Here is a 17,678-nt window from a genome sequence, read left to right as displayed (position 1 = left end):
CTATAAGATTAACAAGTTCTGGGGGTCTAATGTATAGCATGGTGATTATAATTAATAATACTGCATAATATACTTGAAAGTTGCTAAGAGAGTAATCTTAAATGTTCTCACCACAAAAGAGAAATGCTAATTTTGTGATGTGGTGGAGGTGTTAGCTAAGGCTATGGTGGTAATTGTTTTGCAATATATAAGCGTATCAGATCAACACCTTGTACACCTTAAACTTACACAACGTTATATGTCAACTATACTTCAATAAAGCTGGGGAAAAAAATAAATACATAAATATTTGTTTAACCAATCTTATTGTATTTATATTCTCTTTCTTTTAAAAAGCCTTACATTTATGTATCTTAAGAATATACCATAATATAGTCTATAAAATTTAAATAACCTATAAAGGCTTTTTTGAGTCAAAATAAATTGCTAAATCAAAGGACAGAAAGATTATAAAATATTTTTATATTTTTCTTAGCCATATTTGCTTAATTATCCTAATATCCATGATTACTATTTGCTGTTATTAACTAGTCCTGTTGTTTTGTTTAAATAATAGCATTTATGTAACAGAAAAGTCAATAAGACATAATTTTATATAAACACTTACTTTTGATACTTTGTCTTGTATTTTCACTCTTTTCCAGCTTTACTGAGATATCATTGGCATAACCATTTTTTCATATTTTTATGTTAAAGTAGTAACACATTGGCATATAATTTTTATGATGTGTTACATTATTATTCTTGTTATTTTGTCCAGGGTGGTGGTGTCTCACATTGGCTCTCTGAAAAGTTGATCATGGCAGGCAGAGTCTTGCCCACATTTTCATATACCTTGAAACCCCCAGCCTGGAGAACGAGATGGCTCTAGTAAAGGTTGGGGGACAAAATGGGACCCCACTTCTCTGGTGCTCACACGTGGAGGACAGTCCTCTGGATTTCCTGGGCTAGCTGTTGTGTGCTGGTAGCTCGGAAATCCCAGGCTGTAGTAAGTAGTGAGGGAAGACCCACCTGGAATCTCAGGGTGGTAACTTGTCCGTGACCCGACCCCTTCCCCTCCAAGGGCCCCTGTTGGCTCCATCACTCACCAGTCTGGGCAGACCCTTGCTCCAACAAAGCTCAAACGACATTGGTGCAGACAAGGAAATACCTGGCAACTTCCCACATGAGCAAATGGAATGACCCACTTCCCACATTCCCAGGCAGCTCCCTGGATGGGGAAGGCCTGGCCGGCTGCGGCCTTCAAATGGAGCTGCCCGGGGGTTTTACTCAGCAGTACACTTCTGCTACCACCAATTCTCACAAACAGGACAGAGATTTTTAAGTCACTCAGAGGTTGTCCACTTTTACCTTTGAAGCAGACAGGATCCATTTCTTGTTGTTACTAACGGCAACATCCATCACCCAGTCATTATGGCCCTGAAGGAAAATAGAATTTTAACAGGGATCTAGAGAAAAAGCGTTTGAAAGAACCACAAAAACAAAACAAGAAAAACAAACAAACAAACAAACAAAGTCAGCAATTCAATGTTGCTTACATTTAGAGGCAACTAATTGTGCTTCCCTGGTTTCACCGACATTTAAGGTAGAGAACCAAGTGTAAAGGCGTGGGATGCACGTGTATATCGCAGCACCATACGTGTTTTTTAAAAATAGTACCCTGGTGCTTAGCAGGATGGGGGAAAAAATTGATTACATTCCCATCTGGTCCCAGAGCACCTCTTGCAGGTTTTTGTTTGCATTCTTTGTTCTAGGAAATACCACTCAGCAGTCTTGTTGGTAAGGGAGCTTTTTGGCTTCAAATAACTGCAAACCTACCCACTTGAGTAAATGGGAGGGGTGGTGACTTCCTCAGGTAAAAGGAGCTCAGAGGAGATAGACAACTATTGCTGGTTCAGACACTAAATGAGGTCGGAGCTCTGTGTCAGCATCTTTTTCGTTCTTTGGCCTTTTCCTAACGGAAAGAGGTGGACACTGAGGTGCAGTGAGAGGAAAGGGGGCAAGAGTGGGGCTGAAGTGCTGTGCGTAACAAAAGCACAGGAATCTGAAGGGGAGAGAGAGAGAAGAGAAGAGAGAAGAGAATGACCTGATGCGGGAACAAAGGGATTTTTAAAGACAGGATCTCAAGGAGAAATCCGCACCCCCATATTCACTGCAGCATTCAGTTTTCAGTGAGGTTGAACATTCTCTTTTAAGTTGTTTATTTGCTAGGATGTGAACTCCTTTTGCCTCTCCAAACCCACAGAGAAGAGGCTCAGGCAGAACAACCCTGGGAACCTGAATGTTGTCGTGACCAAAGGGACACAGTCTACATTTGGCTCACAGAGAATGGAGAGACTCAGAGTCATGGAGGCAAGCCTTCACGGCCAAAGGCGGCCATGAGGTCCCAAGACTAAGGACTATGCAGAAACCTTGGGGTGGGGACACCTGGAACAGAGGCACTGAAGCAGCCAGTCCTGGGACTGCCTAACCTCTGGATGCTTGGCTGTGTTAGAGGATCCAGCTCCTTGTCATGGAGCTGCTTTGAGTTGAGTTTCCTCTAACTTGCAGCCAAAAGCACTCAGTTGACGCCCACCATTTTGGAGCCCCACAGCTTTCTGTGCGCACCTCCTGATGGCATTCACCCTTCTGCACAGTGATTTCCCACCTCCGGTTTTTGCATTTGCTGCTCCATCTGCCTGGCATGGCCTTCCCCAGGATCCTCACTCATCCAGTCCTTCCTTGCCATCCAGTTCTCAGCTCAAATGCCACCTTCTCCAAGAGGCCCTCCCGGCCCACTCATTGTGGATTAGACCCTGGAATCTATTTCGAACACTCTGTTGTGGGTTTTCTGTGTCACTCATCACTGTTGAGGATTTGTTTGTTGGCTTCTTTTTTATTTAGGGGGGACAGGTTCGGGGGGAGTAATTAGGTTTTATTTATTTACTTTTTTAATGGAAGTGCTGGGGAGTGAACCTAGGAGCTCCTGCATGCAAAGCAGGCACTCTACCCACTGAGCTATATCTTCCCCACTGTGGTTTCTTGTCTGCACTTCCCCACAAAGGTCGTCAGCTCCATAGGGAACATTTAGGTCTGTCTCACCCACTGTTATATCCCCAGCACCCAGCACCCAGCATGGAATGACCAAGGAATGAACTTCAGATCCTCTGTCTGATGCTGGCATTGGTACCTTCAAGGAGAGCTTCCGGTAGCCTTCTCCTACATCCCAGACAGCCACAGTCCTGTCGAACCCTCCAGACACGAGAAAAGAGGCTGAAAAACAAAAAGAGGGTCACCGTCTCCAGCCAACTGCTTCCTCCTCTGGTGAGACCAAGAAGGCTGAGGATGCTTTTGTGAGGTGCCACCATGGCTCACTCTGATGACACTCAAGCCCCTTCCTGGTGTGACTCAACAACCCCCAGCCAATTACCCTCACTATGCATGGTAGTTATGTTCTATAAAGTCAGAACGAGTGATGATGGAGCCATGGCTCCTCGGGGAAATACAGGGTCAGGTTCCCGTGAGCCTCTGGCCACAACATTTTCATCGCCCAATCAATACCTGACTTTGTCTTCAGTCTGTTTGTTTAAAGACACCTTATTTGATATAGAGTGCTCATTCACTAACATTGAATTCACGGCCATCAGCGCTATAACTTAGGCCCAGATGATGCTTATCGAGCATGTGTTTGCCCCGTAAGGCACATCACAGCCTTCCTGGACTTAGGAACATTGGACGGCACTGCAACTCTATGCCTGGGGCCACTTTAAACAGCAAAGTCATCAACAAAAAGCACAAAACGCAAAAAACATGGGACTAAATAGATCACAAGAAGGACACCTTTTGATAAGAGAACTGAAACAAGAAGGCAGTGGCCCCCTCGCCTCCGGCTGGGAGTGCGGGCCCGCGGACCACCTGTCACTGCCCGGCACATAGCCCTAGGTGGTGCAAAAGTGCTGTGGGCACTGACTTCAAGATTCCAAATAAACTTTACTCAGGAAGTGAACTGACAAATACGAAATCTTCAAATAGTGAGGATTGACTTTACCCAACTCTGAAACCTATAAAGCTGAGGACAGAAGCTGGTGGGGCGCCCCCTGGTGGAGTCTGACTTACACAGCGGCTGCTTCGGAAGAGGGAAGCATTTTTCAAGCCAGGCCCTGACTACGTGTGTATTGGCTGCCTACCTCCTCCCCTACACCCCTTCACCCCACCTCGGACACAAAGAGCAAGCGCCACTCCGCACGAAGACTGGGAGGAGTATAACATTGGGCTTCTGGGTGTCAGGAGCAGTCACTGTCCTCACTGGGGCCAGCTGCCCCCAACAGTTTCCTGTCACTGCTCCTGGTCACATCCATGCCCCTTCATCTGGAAACAGCTCCCCGATTTCCCATGGGGAAACACTTCCCCCATATTCTCAGTCCTTCTGTTTCAGAAGGTACAGGTTTCGATCTCTAATTCTAAGCATGGGCAAGTCATTCAGACCTGGCCCATCAGAACCTTTCGTCCCCTGCTGTAGTGCCTGGTTCAGAGACAGGCATGTGTCCCCAGCTGAGCCAATGCAAGTCTTCTCAGGAACTTGAGCTAGCACCACCAGAGAGAGGGTCTCTCTTTCTCTAGGATTGCCAGTGGTCAGAACCACTGTTAGCCTGGACCAGCAGAAGTCATCTTTGCCTCCTTGAGGAGAAAGGTCTGTATGAGAGAGAAGCTGAGCTGAGGGACAGAGTAGAAGAGTTAGCTTCCTGAGAGCATGGTCCAAGTGTCCCAACCCAGCCCCTCCCAAAGGGAGACTGGCTCCTGGACTTGCCCACTATGGAAGTCAATAAATTTATTTTGTTGCTTAAGCCACATCAAGCCGAGTTTCTGTCATCTGCAAACTTGCTCAAATGAATCTCCCTCTTGGCTTTTTTGTTGTTGTTGTTCTCATGGAAAATAAATCCACCCTCACTGCTGGCATCATTGGAAAGTCTCTCTGTACCAAGTGCATGTGAATGGACCACGAGGAACTCTGCCCCGGGCCTCCCGTGGGTGTAGACTCCTTTGATGAGTTAGTTACTCACTGTCTCTGGCAAAGTGGCAGGAGCTCACAGAACCTTCGTGGCCCTGCATCAGAGTCACACAGGCTCCCTGGTTTCGAAACTCCCCAGTATGGACGTTCCATATTTTTAAGGTTTTATCCCAAGAGCTTGTACACAGGAAATGGCCGCTGAAGGTAAAGCAGCAGTTTGAGATTGCATTGGTATGCGCCCTGAAACACACGTGGCAGGGTGTACACATTAGCACTTCCCTCCTGGAGGATCTGAGGACACACTTAAAAGGGAGGTGAGTGGAGGGGGCAGTGGACCTGATGGGCATCATTCCTTTGATCACTGCCTACCACGGTCTAAATATTCATTACTCTGACTATGTCACACTATTCCAGGATTTCCCAATAATGGCAATATTGATCTTTTTTTGCTGGATAATTCTTTGCAGTAGGGGGCTGTCCGATGCATTGTAGGAAATTTAGCAGCTCTCTTGGGCTCTACTCACTAGTTGCTAGTGGCCTCCACACCCAGTTGTGACAACCAAAAAATGTCCCCAGACATTGCCAAATGTCCTCTAGGGGACAAAACTGCCCCGGGTTGAGAACCACTGCATATTCAGAGCTGCTTTGAGGCTTGAGGGGAAAGAGCAGCTGGAAGAGTGGTCGGTGATGGGGAAGGGACTAACAGCCTGTCTGGTTGGGTGCTGCACTGCACTTACTGCGGGTCTCTCCTGCTCACACACCCCTCCTTGCCCTCCAACACATGGGGACATGGCTTCTTCCCCTTACCACCCTCTCCCATCCTGCTCTCCCTCACTCTCCCAACTTTTCCTCACCCCAAATGCTCTCTCTCTTTTTTTCTCCCTCTCTCCTCAACTGTCTGCAGTGTCATTAGAGCACATTTTAGTATTGTGCATGTAATTCATAAACTTTGGGGTTATTCCTTCTCACTTTTTAAATGTCTTTTTTTTTAAAAGAAAAAACATTGTCAGAATTTTGTTGTTTTTTATTTTGTTTGTGATCCTCAAAGTGTTTACCCTGTGATTCTCATCTCCTGTTAGAAGCAGAGTTTTCTAACAAACCTATAAACATCTCTGAATAGCCTGGATCATAAAATCAATTCATTCAACCTGAAGAAAAGGCTGAACAAATCTATTTTCTAGAGCTCAAGTCAGTTTTGGGTTCTTTTCTGGTTCTTTGAAATGCACAAACTGAGTGAGATCAAAGGAGAAGAAATGTCAACCTCCCAAGCGTGTCCAGGGTTAAAATGTCCAAACCCTAGTGCCTGGTTGGGTAAGACCCATCCCAGCATATACTGGAGGTGAATAACAAGCCCTCCCCAGAATCCAGAAGCTGTCACTGGGGGTTAGACCAGGGCCCCTCTATTTGCCAGGATGGGGCTCTCATTTCAGATACATTCCACTTACCATAAGAGACCATTTTACTTAGTATAAAAGTTTGGGAAAAGTGCTTGTGTTGCATTTGTGCTTCTGGAAAAGGTGGAGCCAATCAATGCCTTTATCCCTAATCCTCCTGCTAAGTACAGCTAACAACCCTGGGCATTTATAAAGCAAGCAGAAGACTATGAAGGGTGAAGAAGAGAAGGCAGGCCAGCTAGGGATCTGGGACCCAGGATGGCATGCTGCTGAGTCTCTGCAGTTTTCTTTTTGCTTCTTATATCTTAGATGGGTACTGGGAAAGTCTACAACCCACAAAATAATGGGGACTGGACAGAAGGCCCCCAAGAAAAGCCTTTTCTCTTAACCAAAGGGATAGCCTAGTAAGACAGAAAACCTTTAAACAATACCTGCCTTATTCTAGACAAAAATCTTAGGGAAAGCTGCAATCCCACCACTGTCAGCAAAGGCTAAGAGGGGAGCCTCAAACTCTTACTGTGCTCTAATGAGGTGGCCTGATAATACAGAAGATTTAAATAAGACTTAGGGTCTCACAGTGTAATACTCAAAATGTCCAAGATGCAGCTGAAATTCACTCATCATACTGAGAGCCAGGAAAATCTCAACAGGAATGAGAAAGAAAGTCAATAGATGCTAACACTGAGATGAGAAACAGATGCTAGAATTATCTGACAAGGATTTTTAAGCAGCCACCATAAAAAAGCTTTGATGGACAATTATAATCATGCTTGAAATAATAAAAAAGACAGAAAGCCACAACAAAAAAATAGAAGATATAAAGAACGACCAAGTGGAAATTTTAGAGCTGAAAAACACAATAACCAAAAAAAATCAATTTAGAAGATAAAGAATCAGTAAATATAAAGACAGACAATATAAATTAACTAATCCAAAAAACAGACTGGAAAAAAACCAGAGCCTCAGGAACCTGCGAGACTATAACAAAATATCTAACATTTGGATCATCAGCATCTCAAAGGGAAAGGAAAAAGAAGACAGAGCTGAAAAAAAAATCAAAGAAATTACATCTGAAATTTTACCAAATTTGGCAAAAGACAGATTTAAAAAGCTAAGTGAATCCCAAGTAGGATTAAACCCAAAGAAATCTATACCCAAACACGTCGTAATTAAACTTTTGGTAAGTAGAGAGAAAGGAAAAATCTTGAAAGCCGTGAAAGAGAAATGATACCTTAGTTAGAGGGGGGAAAAGCAATCTGAATGACAGTGGGTTCCTCATCAGAAACCACAGAGGTCAGAAAAAAAGTGACATGACAGTTTTCAAGTGATGAAAGAAAAAAACCGTCAACCCAGATTCCTATATCCAGCAAAAATATCCTTCAGGAATGAAGAGGGAACCAAGACATTTCAGTTGAAGGAAAACTAACAGAATTTGGTACCCTCAGACCTACCATAAAAGAATGGCTAAAGGAAATTTTTCTAAACAGAAAGAAGATCATGAAAGAAGGAAACTTGGAACATCAGAAAAGAAAACAGAACAGCATAAGCAAAAGTACGGGTAAACACAACAGACTCTCCTTCTCCTCCTGAGTTTTCTAAATTATATTTGACAACATAAAAAAAAGTTATAACAAAATACTTATGTTTATTCCTTGCAAGCTTCAAGATCAGTTGAGATTGTGAATCTTCAAAATTCTCTCACATGACCAGCTGTATTATTTGAAAGGCCCAGTGCAAAATTAAAATGCAAGGTCCAAGTTCCTCAAAGAGCTATACACAGTATTACCACGTGATCCAGAAAATCCTCTCCTAGGTATGGAGCCAAAAGAATTGAAAGCAATGACTTGAACAAATACTTATGCCATTGTTAACTGCAGCATTGTTCACAATAGCTAGGAGACAGAAGTAACTCAAGTGTTCCTCGACCGAAAAACAGATAAACAAAATGTGGTAGATACATAAAATAGAACATTGTTTAGTCATAAAAAGAAATGAAATTTTAACACACGCTGTAACACAAAAGAACCTTAAAAACATGCTAAATGAAATAAGCTGGACACTAAAGGCCACATAATATATGATTCCATTTATATGAAATACCCAGTATAAGCAAAGTTGTAGAGGTAGGAAATAGAATAGTGGTTACTAGGGGCTAGGGTTGAAGTGGGTGGGGAATTATGGTTTAATGGGTACAGAATTTCTGTTTGGGTGATGAAAGGGTTTTGGAAATAGATCGTGGTGATGGCTGCACAATATCATAAATGTAGTCAAGGTCAGGGAAATAACTTCAAAATGGTTAAAATAAAAATTTTGCCCTACATATTTTACCACAATTCAAAAAATAATAATATCCCCCAAACCACCGAATGGTAGACTTAAAATCGGTGACTTGCATGATATGTGTGAATTACATCTCAATAAAGCTATTGAGGCGGGAAGCCCCATAAAAAGACTGGCAGGACCCCTAGGCAGGGCCGCTGCTCTCCTCCCACTAGCCTCCAGTTCCCTGACCCAGAGTCTCTATCTCACTTTCTGCCTCTAAAGCGGCTAACTTACACCTAGAATTCTATTGGTTCCCTGAGCTCAATTCTGGTTGGTTATTTCCTTCACTCCTGATTGGTTACTACTCTCACTCCTGATTGGTTACTACTCTTACTTCTGATTGGTCCACTTCCCTAACTTCTGATTGGTCCATTTGTAGTACTTCATTCACATGGAGCTCACTCCTGATTGGTCTATTTCTACAAAGCTTGTTTCTGGTTGGTCAACTTCTGTTGTATTTTATTTGCATATGATGTTGCAAAGTGTAAAACTGGCAGCCTATAAAAGGCCTGTGTAAACCTACAGGCGAGGTCCGGAGCTTGGAGTGTTAACTCCTCTGGGCCTGCTGTGGTAATAAACTTGAGTTCTCCAACCCTGCAAGTGCTGCTTGATCTCGCTGGGATCCAGGTTGCTGTTGCTGTCATTACTGAGCTGTAGCACATTTTTCCACAACACTTAAGAAAGAAAGGCAGCCGGCAGGAAGGAAGCGGGGAAAGTGGTGGCTTCTGGGGAAACAATGGTTATAAGACAGGTGAGAGATTTTTCACTATATATCCTCTTGCACCTTTTAAATTTTGTACTGGGTTGCAGGTTTTACATTTTCCAAAAGTGAATTACATATTTTTGAAATAAAAACACTCAAGGTACCTGGCTCAAAAAGGAAGAATTTCAAGACCTCGACAGCAGAGCATTAAATCAAGTGTGAGCCCTTCTCTGTGCGGGGGGCGGGGGAGGGGGGTCTGTGTAAATTCAGAGTTTGCATGTCAGGAAGCCAGCCCTGTCCTGTAGCGCCAAGAATCCTTGCCTCCCTATCTCCTTGCTAAAAGTTACATTTCCAGAAAATTCATAAATGTGGGTCAATCAATTATACCATCAGATGGTTCCGTGAGTTCCCTTTCCGTCCTCACCAGGAAAACAAAATGCAGAGGGCTGGAGCTGCCCTCACCCTCCTCACTGCCACCCCCGAGCAGCGCCAAGGGGCGGGACAGGCGTCCTGCAGCCCCTCCCAACCCCGGTGTCCACGGGAATCCCTCTCCATAGCAGACCTGTGCTGAGAGACCACCACGCAGCCTGTGCTAAGGACCTTTGTGTGCCATCTCGTTCAGACCTCACCTGGGCTCAGTTTGCAGGTGAGGAAATTAAGGTCCGAGATCACACAGGATAGGACCTTGCACACTCTTAACCCTCGGCCAGACCTCCACCCCCACCCTACCCCTGGCCAGGCCAAAAAGCAAGGTGGCAGGGCATATACACGTTCTGGAATCCTGACTCCATGGCCCCCTAGAGAGGGCTGGCCACCCACCTGGTGCCACCAGCAAAGTGACCCTTGTGGGCCCTGGATTATCAGATCTTCCCTTTTCACAGGAGATACAGGAAATCCACACTTGGGGAGAGGGTGGGCTCTGCACAATATTTTCCAGTGTTGGCTCACGTTGAAACAAATGCATCTGAGGCCCGTCCCCACCCACAGGCCACAGCTGGAGGTTTCCCCCGGCATGGCTGTCTCCTTCCCTTTCTCCACCTCCAGCCTCCTCGTCGCACCAGCTGACCACAGTTGAAGATGCCCCATGTGGAAACTGGCTGGAGAGACGAAGGTGTGTGGGCCAAATCCAGAAGGGTGTGATGGGGACCCCTGCTCCCCTCCCTGCTGCAGGATGCTGCCTGGCCCCCCAGGGCCTCCTCACTTGGTGATGGTGAGCAGCGTGGCCTGGGATGTAACGTCCCATATCTTGATGCTCCTGTCCAACGAGACAGAAGCCACCCTCTGGCTGTCGGGGTCAAAGCAGCATGAGGTAACTGACATCCTGTGATGATCTGAGGCACAGAGAAAGGGACTTTCATTACCGTGCTTTCCACATTCTGGGCCACATGCTCCATGGGGCACAGAGGCTCACACCACTTTCCCAGACAGGGACAATATTACAGAAACTCAGCTCTGGCTTTCACAAAGGACTGTGCACTCATGCAAACATTTCCCGAGTGCCTGCTGTGTACCAGGCTTTGAACAAGGAGCATTGCCCCTTGCCTCCTGCGCCCCCACAGAGCTTCCAGGTGGATGGGGAGACACCCTTAAGCAGGCAATGACTCGAGGCACCCATCACAGCTCCCAGCCAGCAGAAGGAAGCCTGGTACAGCTCTGAGAGGTCGAAGAAGGGACCTAAAAGTTATCAGGGGAAGCAGGAAAGGAAGAGTGCTGCAGGCAGCAAGAACAGCATGTGCAAAGGCCCAGAGCAGGGACAGAGCATGGAGATGCATGGTGTGCACCTAGAACTCGGAGCATGAGCAGTAGACTGTGAGGTGATACGTTAAGGGGAAAATGCAAGCCGTGGGGCAGTGCCCATATCACGGTTTCATGCTGATAAAAATAAACATACAATATGTATGGGAAGTAGTGCTGTGTGTATGCAAACTCACACACACACACACACACACACACACACACACACAGAGAAAGGCCATCTGGCAATGTATTATTAATAGGTACCTCTGGGGAGGAGACAGGACAGGTACAGTGGCCTGGCACTTTTTATTTTATACCTTTACTAAATTTTTTTTTACAATGATTATTTTTTTTAACTATTTATTTATTTATTTATTTATTTATTCCCCTTAATAGAGGCACCGGCGATAGAACCCAGGACCTCGTGCATGCCGCGCACGCCAAGCACACGCTCTACCACTGAGCTATATTGCCCACCCCCAACTTTTTATTTTTAGATAACTGTCAACTCACATGCAGTTGTAAGGAATAATACAGAGAGATCCTGTCTGCCAGTCACCCAGTTTCCCCGGTAACATCTTGCATAATGATTGCACAGGGTCACAACCCGGAAATTGACATCTGATTTTTTTTTCGTAGATGCCGTTTTAGTCTTTTTAATTATCTAACTTTTTTCTTTCTACAAAACAATTAATCATGATAATATTGCTCATCATCAGTATGTGGAAAACACTAAAATAAATATGTGCATTATTCACAATCATCAGCATTATTTTTATTTAAAAATACAGATAAAAATGTTAAGAACTCAATAAAGACTGGGCTTTAAATGCCCATGTGAGGCTGGAGCAGAACACTGTTTCATTTATTACAAGCACAAGACTGACCGGAAAAGCCTTAACCAGTCTTGGTTTTAACTGCCTGTGCTTTTACCAATCAGTGTCTTTAATGATGTGGTTCATAGCACTGCACGGTCACCAAATAAAGCAACTGAAAGTCACTGTCAGCAAGTGACAAGTGGCTGTTCCTCTAACAGGCAGAACAGAGCAGGGAGCCCACGCGATCTTACCTTTGATGTGGGACACGGTGGTGGTGTCTTCCGCATCTGTTATACAGATTCCACGATCCACATCCAAGCCTGAGACCACATATTTACCATCAGGGGAGAACTTACAGGAAACTACGAAGGTTTCATGACTGAGCTTCCACTGAAACAGAGCAACAGTGAAGAAGTTTTTTCTCCAGCCCAGCATTCCAGCAGAACTTTCTAAAATGTTCTATCTATGCGCTGCCCAATATGCTAGCCACTGGCCCCACGTGGTCATTGAGTACTTGTAACAGGCTTGTGCAAATAAGGAACTGAATTTTTGTTCATTTAGTTTTAATGAATTACTGTAATTAATAAGTGCAATTAACTGTGTGTCCAGGACAGATGAACAAGGATAGAGAGCACTTAGCAGGGCTGATAAGCAAGGTTCTAGTCATAGCCAACTTTATTGCTGTTCAGTTTGGTAAACTAGTGTTTATTGAGCATCCAACCTGTGGACGAGTCCCTGCAGCCCCAGTCCCTCGGCCATCTCACAGTCCCCTGTGGAGGCTGGCACCAAACCATAAGAAGGGGACAGAGAGTTACTCAGCATTCCAGGAAAGGAAGATCTCTCTGCATGTTGGAAACTATGGAATCGCCATTGTGACAGTTGGTAAACATGCTCACCAATTCTTTGACAGTGTTCGTGACCCATGACCCCACAAGAGACCTGTGCCAGAACCATCTGCTCCTAGATTTCTGTCAGAATCTGTGTGAGACAATACACACTCATTGTTTGAAACTAAGTTTTGGGGAAATTTGTCAAGCATCAGTGGACAACTAACTTGGCCCTATGGTTGGCAAGTGGCATGGATGGCTTGTGCAACAATAATACATAAAAGTACTAAAAAGGAAAGTTTAAGGAAGAGAAGGAAAAGCATCTCAAAGAGAAAAACCAACTAGAGACAAGAGCAGGACATTCACATGAGAAGAAATAAGCATTTGGGAAAATGCTCAAAGTCAGACATAATCGATGCTAGTATATAATGACACTGTATTGTAAATAGAACATCCTTGGCTGTGTTCATATGTAACCTGTGTTCAGGAAAAGAGACACGAAAATCTTAACTGCAATCTCTAGGCATTGTTTTACATGTTTTGTTTCTGTTTGGTTTTTTTTTTTTAACTTGGCAGGAGAGGGAGGGGGTCCTAGGCCAGTTTGGATGGATGGATGGTGGTCCCTCCAAGATGGAGAAAAGATAGGGGAGAGCCCTGAAGCCTCGTGCTTTGGTCCCACGTGGCCTTGGTCCCATGGCTTCAGCTCTACTTCCTGCTGCATCAAAGGCAAGCATCCCACAGGGGAGGGTCTCTTTTCCCACGCAGCTCCCTCAGCCTGGAATGCCATGCTCCCTACCCCCCAACTCCACCTCTTTCCATATATCCATCCTTCCCATCCTTCAGGCAGAGCCCTCCTTCTGCCAACTCCAGGAAGTTTGCCTTCCTTGAAGCCCATCCTCCATCACTTTGGGTCCCTGAGAAAACTCTCCTTTCCTGGGAGACTGGCTTCTCTTCCCCCTCCACTCCCAGCTCAAGACCACCTAATGCCCAGTCAAGACCCTGTGCTGTGACGTCTCCACTGGGGCAGAGCGTACATACCAGCAGCTTGCCTGTTTCCAGGTCCCAAGCCCTCACTGTTTTGTCATAGGATGCTGCAACAATTCTGGAAAGAAAATGACAAACATAGGGTCTTAATGACCCACCCAATTATGCCAGTGGCTTCTATTTTAAAAATCATAGAAAAAAATTCTTCATAGAAAATTTCTATAGTTTAAGGACCAAGATTGCAAATAACACCCAAATCTTTCTAAAGATGCCCCATGAGCTCCCTCCCTGGAGAATAGGGGGTTCTCACTGAGAAAGCCTAACACAGAAGGCACCATAGGCTGTTCTCTTCCTTAATCCCTCAGCCATCCAAATGTACTCTTTTATATCCAGAGCATTAAAGGCATCATTTCTTCTGTTCTGTAATTGACTATCTCCTATAATTGATTGCAGAAGTATATCAACAACTCATAAGGATCCATCACTTCTTCCCCTGCTCACATGTCTAGATTTTTACAGGAAAAGACCTTCAAAGCTCATTTCATTCGGAAATGTTTTCTTGTACATTTTGTAAAATAATATAAGTTGTGTTCTTATAGGGCGTGTTTCTGTGGCGATCTTTGTCGTCTATATAAGAAGAATTCCCACGAAACGTGAATTCCCACACTAGTTTTCACTAGGACCCTGATTTTGTAGCTGTGGGTAAAAGTAAATCCATTTTAAAGCAAGTGCCCTATCTTTTAAAGGCCCGTCTCGCATCACTTTGAGGGGCAAACTCAAATATATCCTGGAGGCTCGTGTGTCTGCCTGTCCTGCCTCCCAGCCCTGACCCGCCCCCAGGACCCCAGGTGACACTCACACGCCTCTGATTCCTGGGCCTTGGCTTCCCCTGTGAAATGAGGGCCTGGACTGAATTGCTAAGGTGTGACTGCAGGAAGAAAACTGTGAAGAACATTCAGACTGGCTTTGCATCAACCACAATAAATTCTGTCTTTCTAGCATTTTAAATTCTCAAAGAGCTGTCATGTCTACTTGATTCTCACCACGAGAGATGGAAACCATGAGATCAGTATATGAGAATAAGGTCGGGTATTTGCTTAGAGACCACTACGCTGTCCCCGGCGTGCCGCACACCGGCCTGCCCTGCCCGCTCACCTTCCTGAGCAGAGTAAAATGAGGGAGAGTCACCTTCTGCTGTCAGCCGTGACACTGCACTCTAAAACAGGAGCTCCAGGCTCGGGCTTAAAATTCCGAACGACGGATCCATCCACAGCATCCTCAAGTCAGCAGGAGAGAAGGGGAGAGAGACACAGGTCACTGAGGCAGTGGTTGAAGCTGTGAACTGAGTTCCGCATCAGCCCTGGGCGTGTCTACAACAGCAAAGGATGAGAACCCACGGTCCTGCAATTCTCACCCAGCTCAGAGGGGCAAAAGGACTTCCCCAGCACTCCCAGAGCTAGGAGGATGCCCTCACCATCCATAGCATCCCAGGAAACTCCCCCTCAGTCCCACAGTGGCCGATGAAACAGGCCACTCTGGGGGCAGAGCTGCAAACAGATCATTTTCTTGTTCTTTACTGGCCAACGAGGCTTCGTGGAAGCTAGCAATATCTTTCAAGAACTTTTAAAAAGTTCACACTGTTTGATCCGAGCAAGTTGACTCAGAGGAGTCTCTCCTAAGGAAATCATCGGAATTGTGAAAAGGTTTGTCATGTGTTACAGGGGACAGAACAGCAAACACACAAGCAACAATCTCCATCCACCGGAAGGGGGCAGTTACAATGAATTCTAGCACATCCAGTAGCGGGGCCTGAGCAACTGTTATCACGCTGAAGGGTAATAACTAGAGAATATGATGAGAACAAAACAGGGTACTAACTGAGAAGGTGATGGGAACAGAGCAGGGTAATAACTAGACAATATCATGGGAACAGAGCGGGGTACCAAAGTGAAGTGCCTGCTGTGGCCGAGACGAAATACTTTCAGTAAGAAATATACCCACAGCTTTTCAGGATAAGCAGGGGTGGAAAGTCCCTTTGAAACAAATGTTATTGGTAAGAAAACAAATTCCTAGAGAGGTCTTGTGTTGTTATGTGAAATTATACTGCACAGTTAGGGGAGTGTTTGGCCTGACCAGGGCCAGCTTGGGACAACTCTCCCTGCTACGCAGGGACCACTTTGCCTTAAGACTCCAAGCCTGCTGGGAGGCAGAGGGCCCTGGGTCAGGGGTCCCCAAGACCACCCTCACGACTGGGGATTCTCCAGGACTCACAGGACTCCACATATAGTCTTACAGCTAAGATTTATTACCACCAACGGACACAAAAGCAAAATCAGCAAAGGGTGAGGTCTGGAGGAAACCAGGCGTCGCTTCCAAGAGTCTCTCCCTGTGGTCACACGGGACATGCTTATTCCTCCAGCAACCAGCTGTAACAATGCCTGCAATGTGTTGTCCACCAGGGAGGTGTGCCTGAGTCCCAGGGCCCAGGTTTTTATGGGGGCTGGTCACACAGGCACTCTCCAACATGTACCAAAATCCCAGACTTCCAGAAGGACAGCAGGTGTTCAGCACCAACCACACGGTTTCCATGAACAGCCTAGGCACAGCGAGCCCCGCTTATCACCCAGGGAACGTTTCATATGACTGTAGGACACTATTCACCAGTCAAGTTCCCAGATGCCAGCCAAGGCCAGCCTTGCCAGTGGGCCTTCCCAAGGACAGCAGTCCAGGCCCACTATGTGAACTCTTTTCTGCACAGACCCAATCCCCCAATCCCTGCTCCATAGACTTGGAACAGCGGGGTCATACTTGGGTGAACCCAGTAGGCCCTAATCAAAGCCCATGGGCAGGAAGAGATCCCAAAGAGGAACTCATCGGGGTAGGACCCATCCAGGCTGGACGGCCGGCTTTTGAGCCTAATGGTTTGGGAAGAAAGGGCTGGTTCTGATGGCCTGTGAGCCAGCCTCCCTGGCTGGTGTGTTGCTCTAGGACAAACATGTGACTGGGAGCTAAGAACACAACCATGGTGGGGCCTGGGGCTGAGGCCCACTGCAGTCTGTGCAGGGCCCAGGGTAAGTGATGGGCCGCACTAGAATGGACAGGTGTCCATGGGACTGTGGGGGTTCAGTGTTCAACAGTGACACCATATGGCCAAGAGAAGGAACAGCAACCATGGACAGGTGACCCTCCTGGAAAATGTGTGCAGACCGTGAATCCTTTGGCAGGAGGAATACTGTGACAGGAGAAGGTGACATGTAGGGTAATGGCTTGGTCATCTCGGAAGGGAGCGCTGGTGCCCTGAGAGCTGCAGCTGGTGCAGGGAAAGCCACAGGAGGAGCCCGGAACACAGAGAAAGACGGGGAAAGGGCGCCAGGAGGAGGAAAGAGGACTCCAGGAGGGGGAGGTCCATGGGGCCAGCCCAGGCAGAGAGACCAGAGAACTGGCAATTCAGCAAAGAGAAGGAGCAACCTGGAGAAAATGGCAGAAGGGCGTAGGGCTGGGAGTGAGTCAGGTATTGAGGACCCTTGGGCAGGCTGAAGTGACCGCATCCTGGACATGACATGGAATCTGCAGGGAGCAAGGGCAGTGAGGCTGCTGTCAGGAACCAAGGGTGTCTCGATGGATGGTCCCTAATCTTGGGACGACAAGAGAAAACGGAGATTTCCACTTAGAGAGACAGGAGCCCTTTGGCCAAGACAGACAGAAACCCCTGTGAGCCCTTGCACTGACTCAGAAGGTGAGAACATGGGAAGGATCTGAAGATGGCAAAGCAAAACGCACCCTGGGAAAGTCACCATCCCCCCTTGCCCTGGGTTATGACAACCAGCAGAGACCCTCCCTCATCCCTGGGCCTTCTCAGTCATCCTAGAGGCCATGGAAAGGGCTTAAGGCTCCCAGAGCTTTCCC

General features: G+C 46.2%; 1 protein-coding gene across 1 annotated transcript in view; it reads right to left on the bottom strand.

The window, feature by feature from the left end:
- WDR88 (WD repeat domain 88) overlaps positions 1-17,678 on the bottom strand; it is a 35,492-nt gene that overhangs the window by 7,739 nt on the left and 10,075 nt on the right. Inside the window, exons 3-9 of the mRNA XM_010989135.3 lie at positions 14,961-15,049; positions 13,827-13,890; positions 12,213-12,351; positions 10,608-10,737; positions 5,040-5,227; positions 3,170-3,252; positions 1,351-1,419 (exon numbers count right to left, since the gene is read on the bottom strand). Coding sequence (XP_010987437.1) covers positions 1,351-1,419; positions 3,170-3,252; positions 5,040-5,227; positions 10,608-10,737; positions 12,213-12,351; positions 13,827-13,890; positions 14,961-15,049 — 762 coding nt within the window. The remainder of the gene's footprint in view (positions 1-1,350; positions 1,420-3,169; positions 3,253-5,039; positions 5,228-10,607; positions 10,738-12,212; positions 12,352-13,826; positions 13,891-14,960; positions 15,050-17,678) is intronic.

This window comes from Camelus dromedarius, chromosome 9, assembly GCF_036321535.1.
Source record: "Camelus dromedarius isolate mCamDro1 chromosome 9, mCamDro1.pat, whole genome shotgun sequence".
Lineage (NCBI taxonomy): Eukaryota > Metazoa > Chordata > Mammalia > Artiodactyla > Camelidae > Camelus > Camelus dromedarius.
This window is presented reverse-complemented; position numbering and strand designations above follow the sequence as displayed.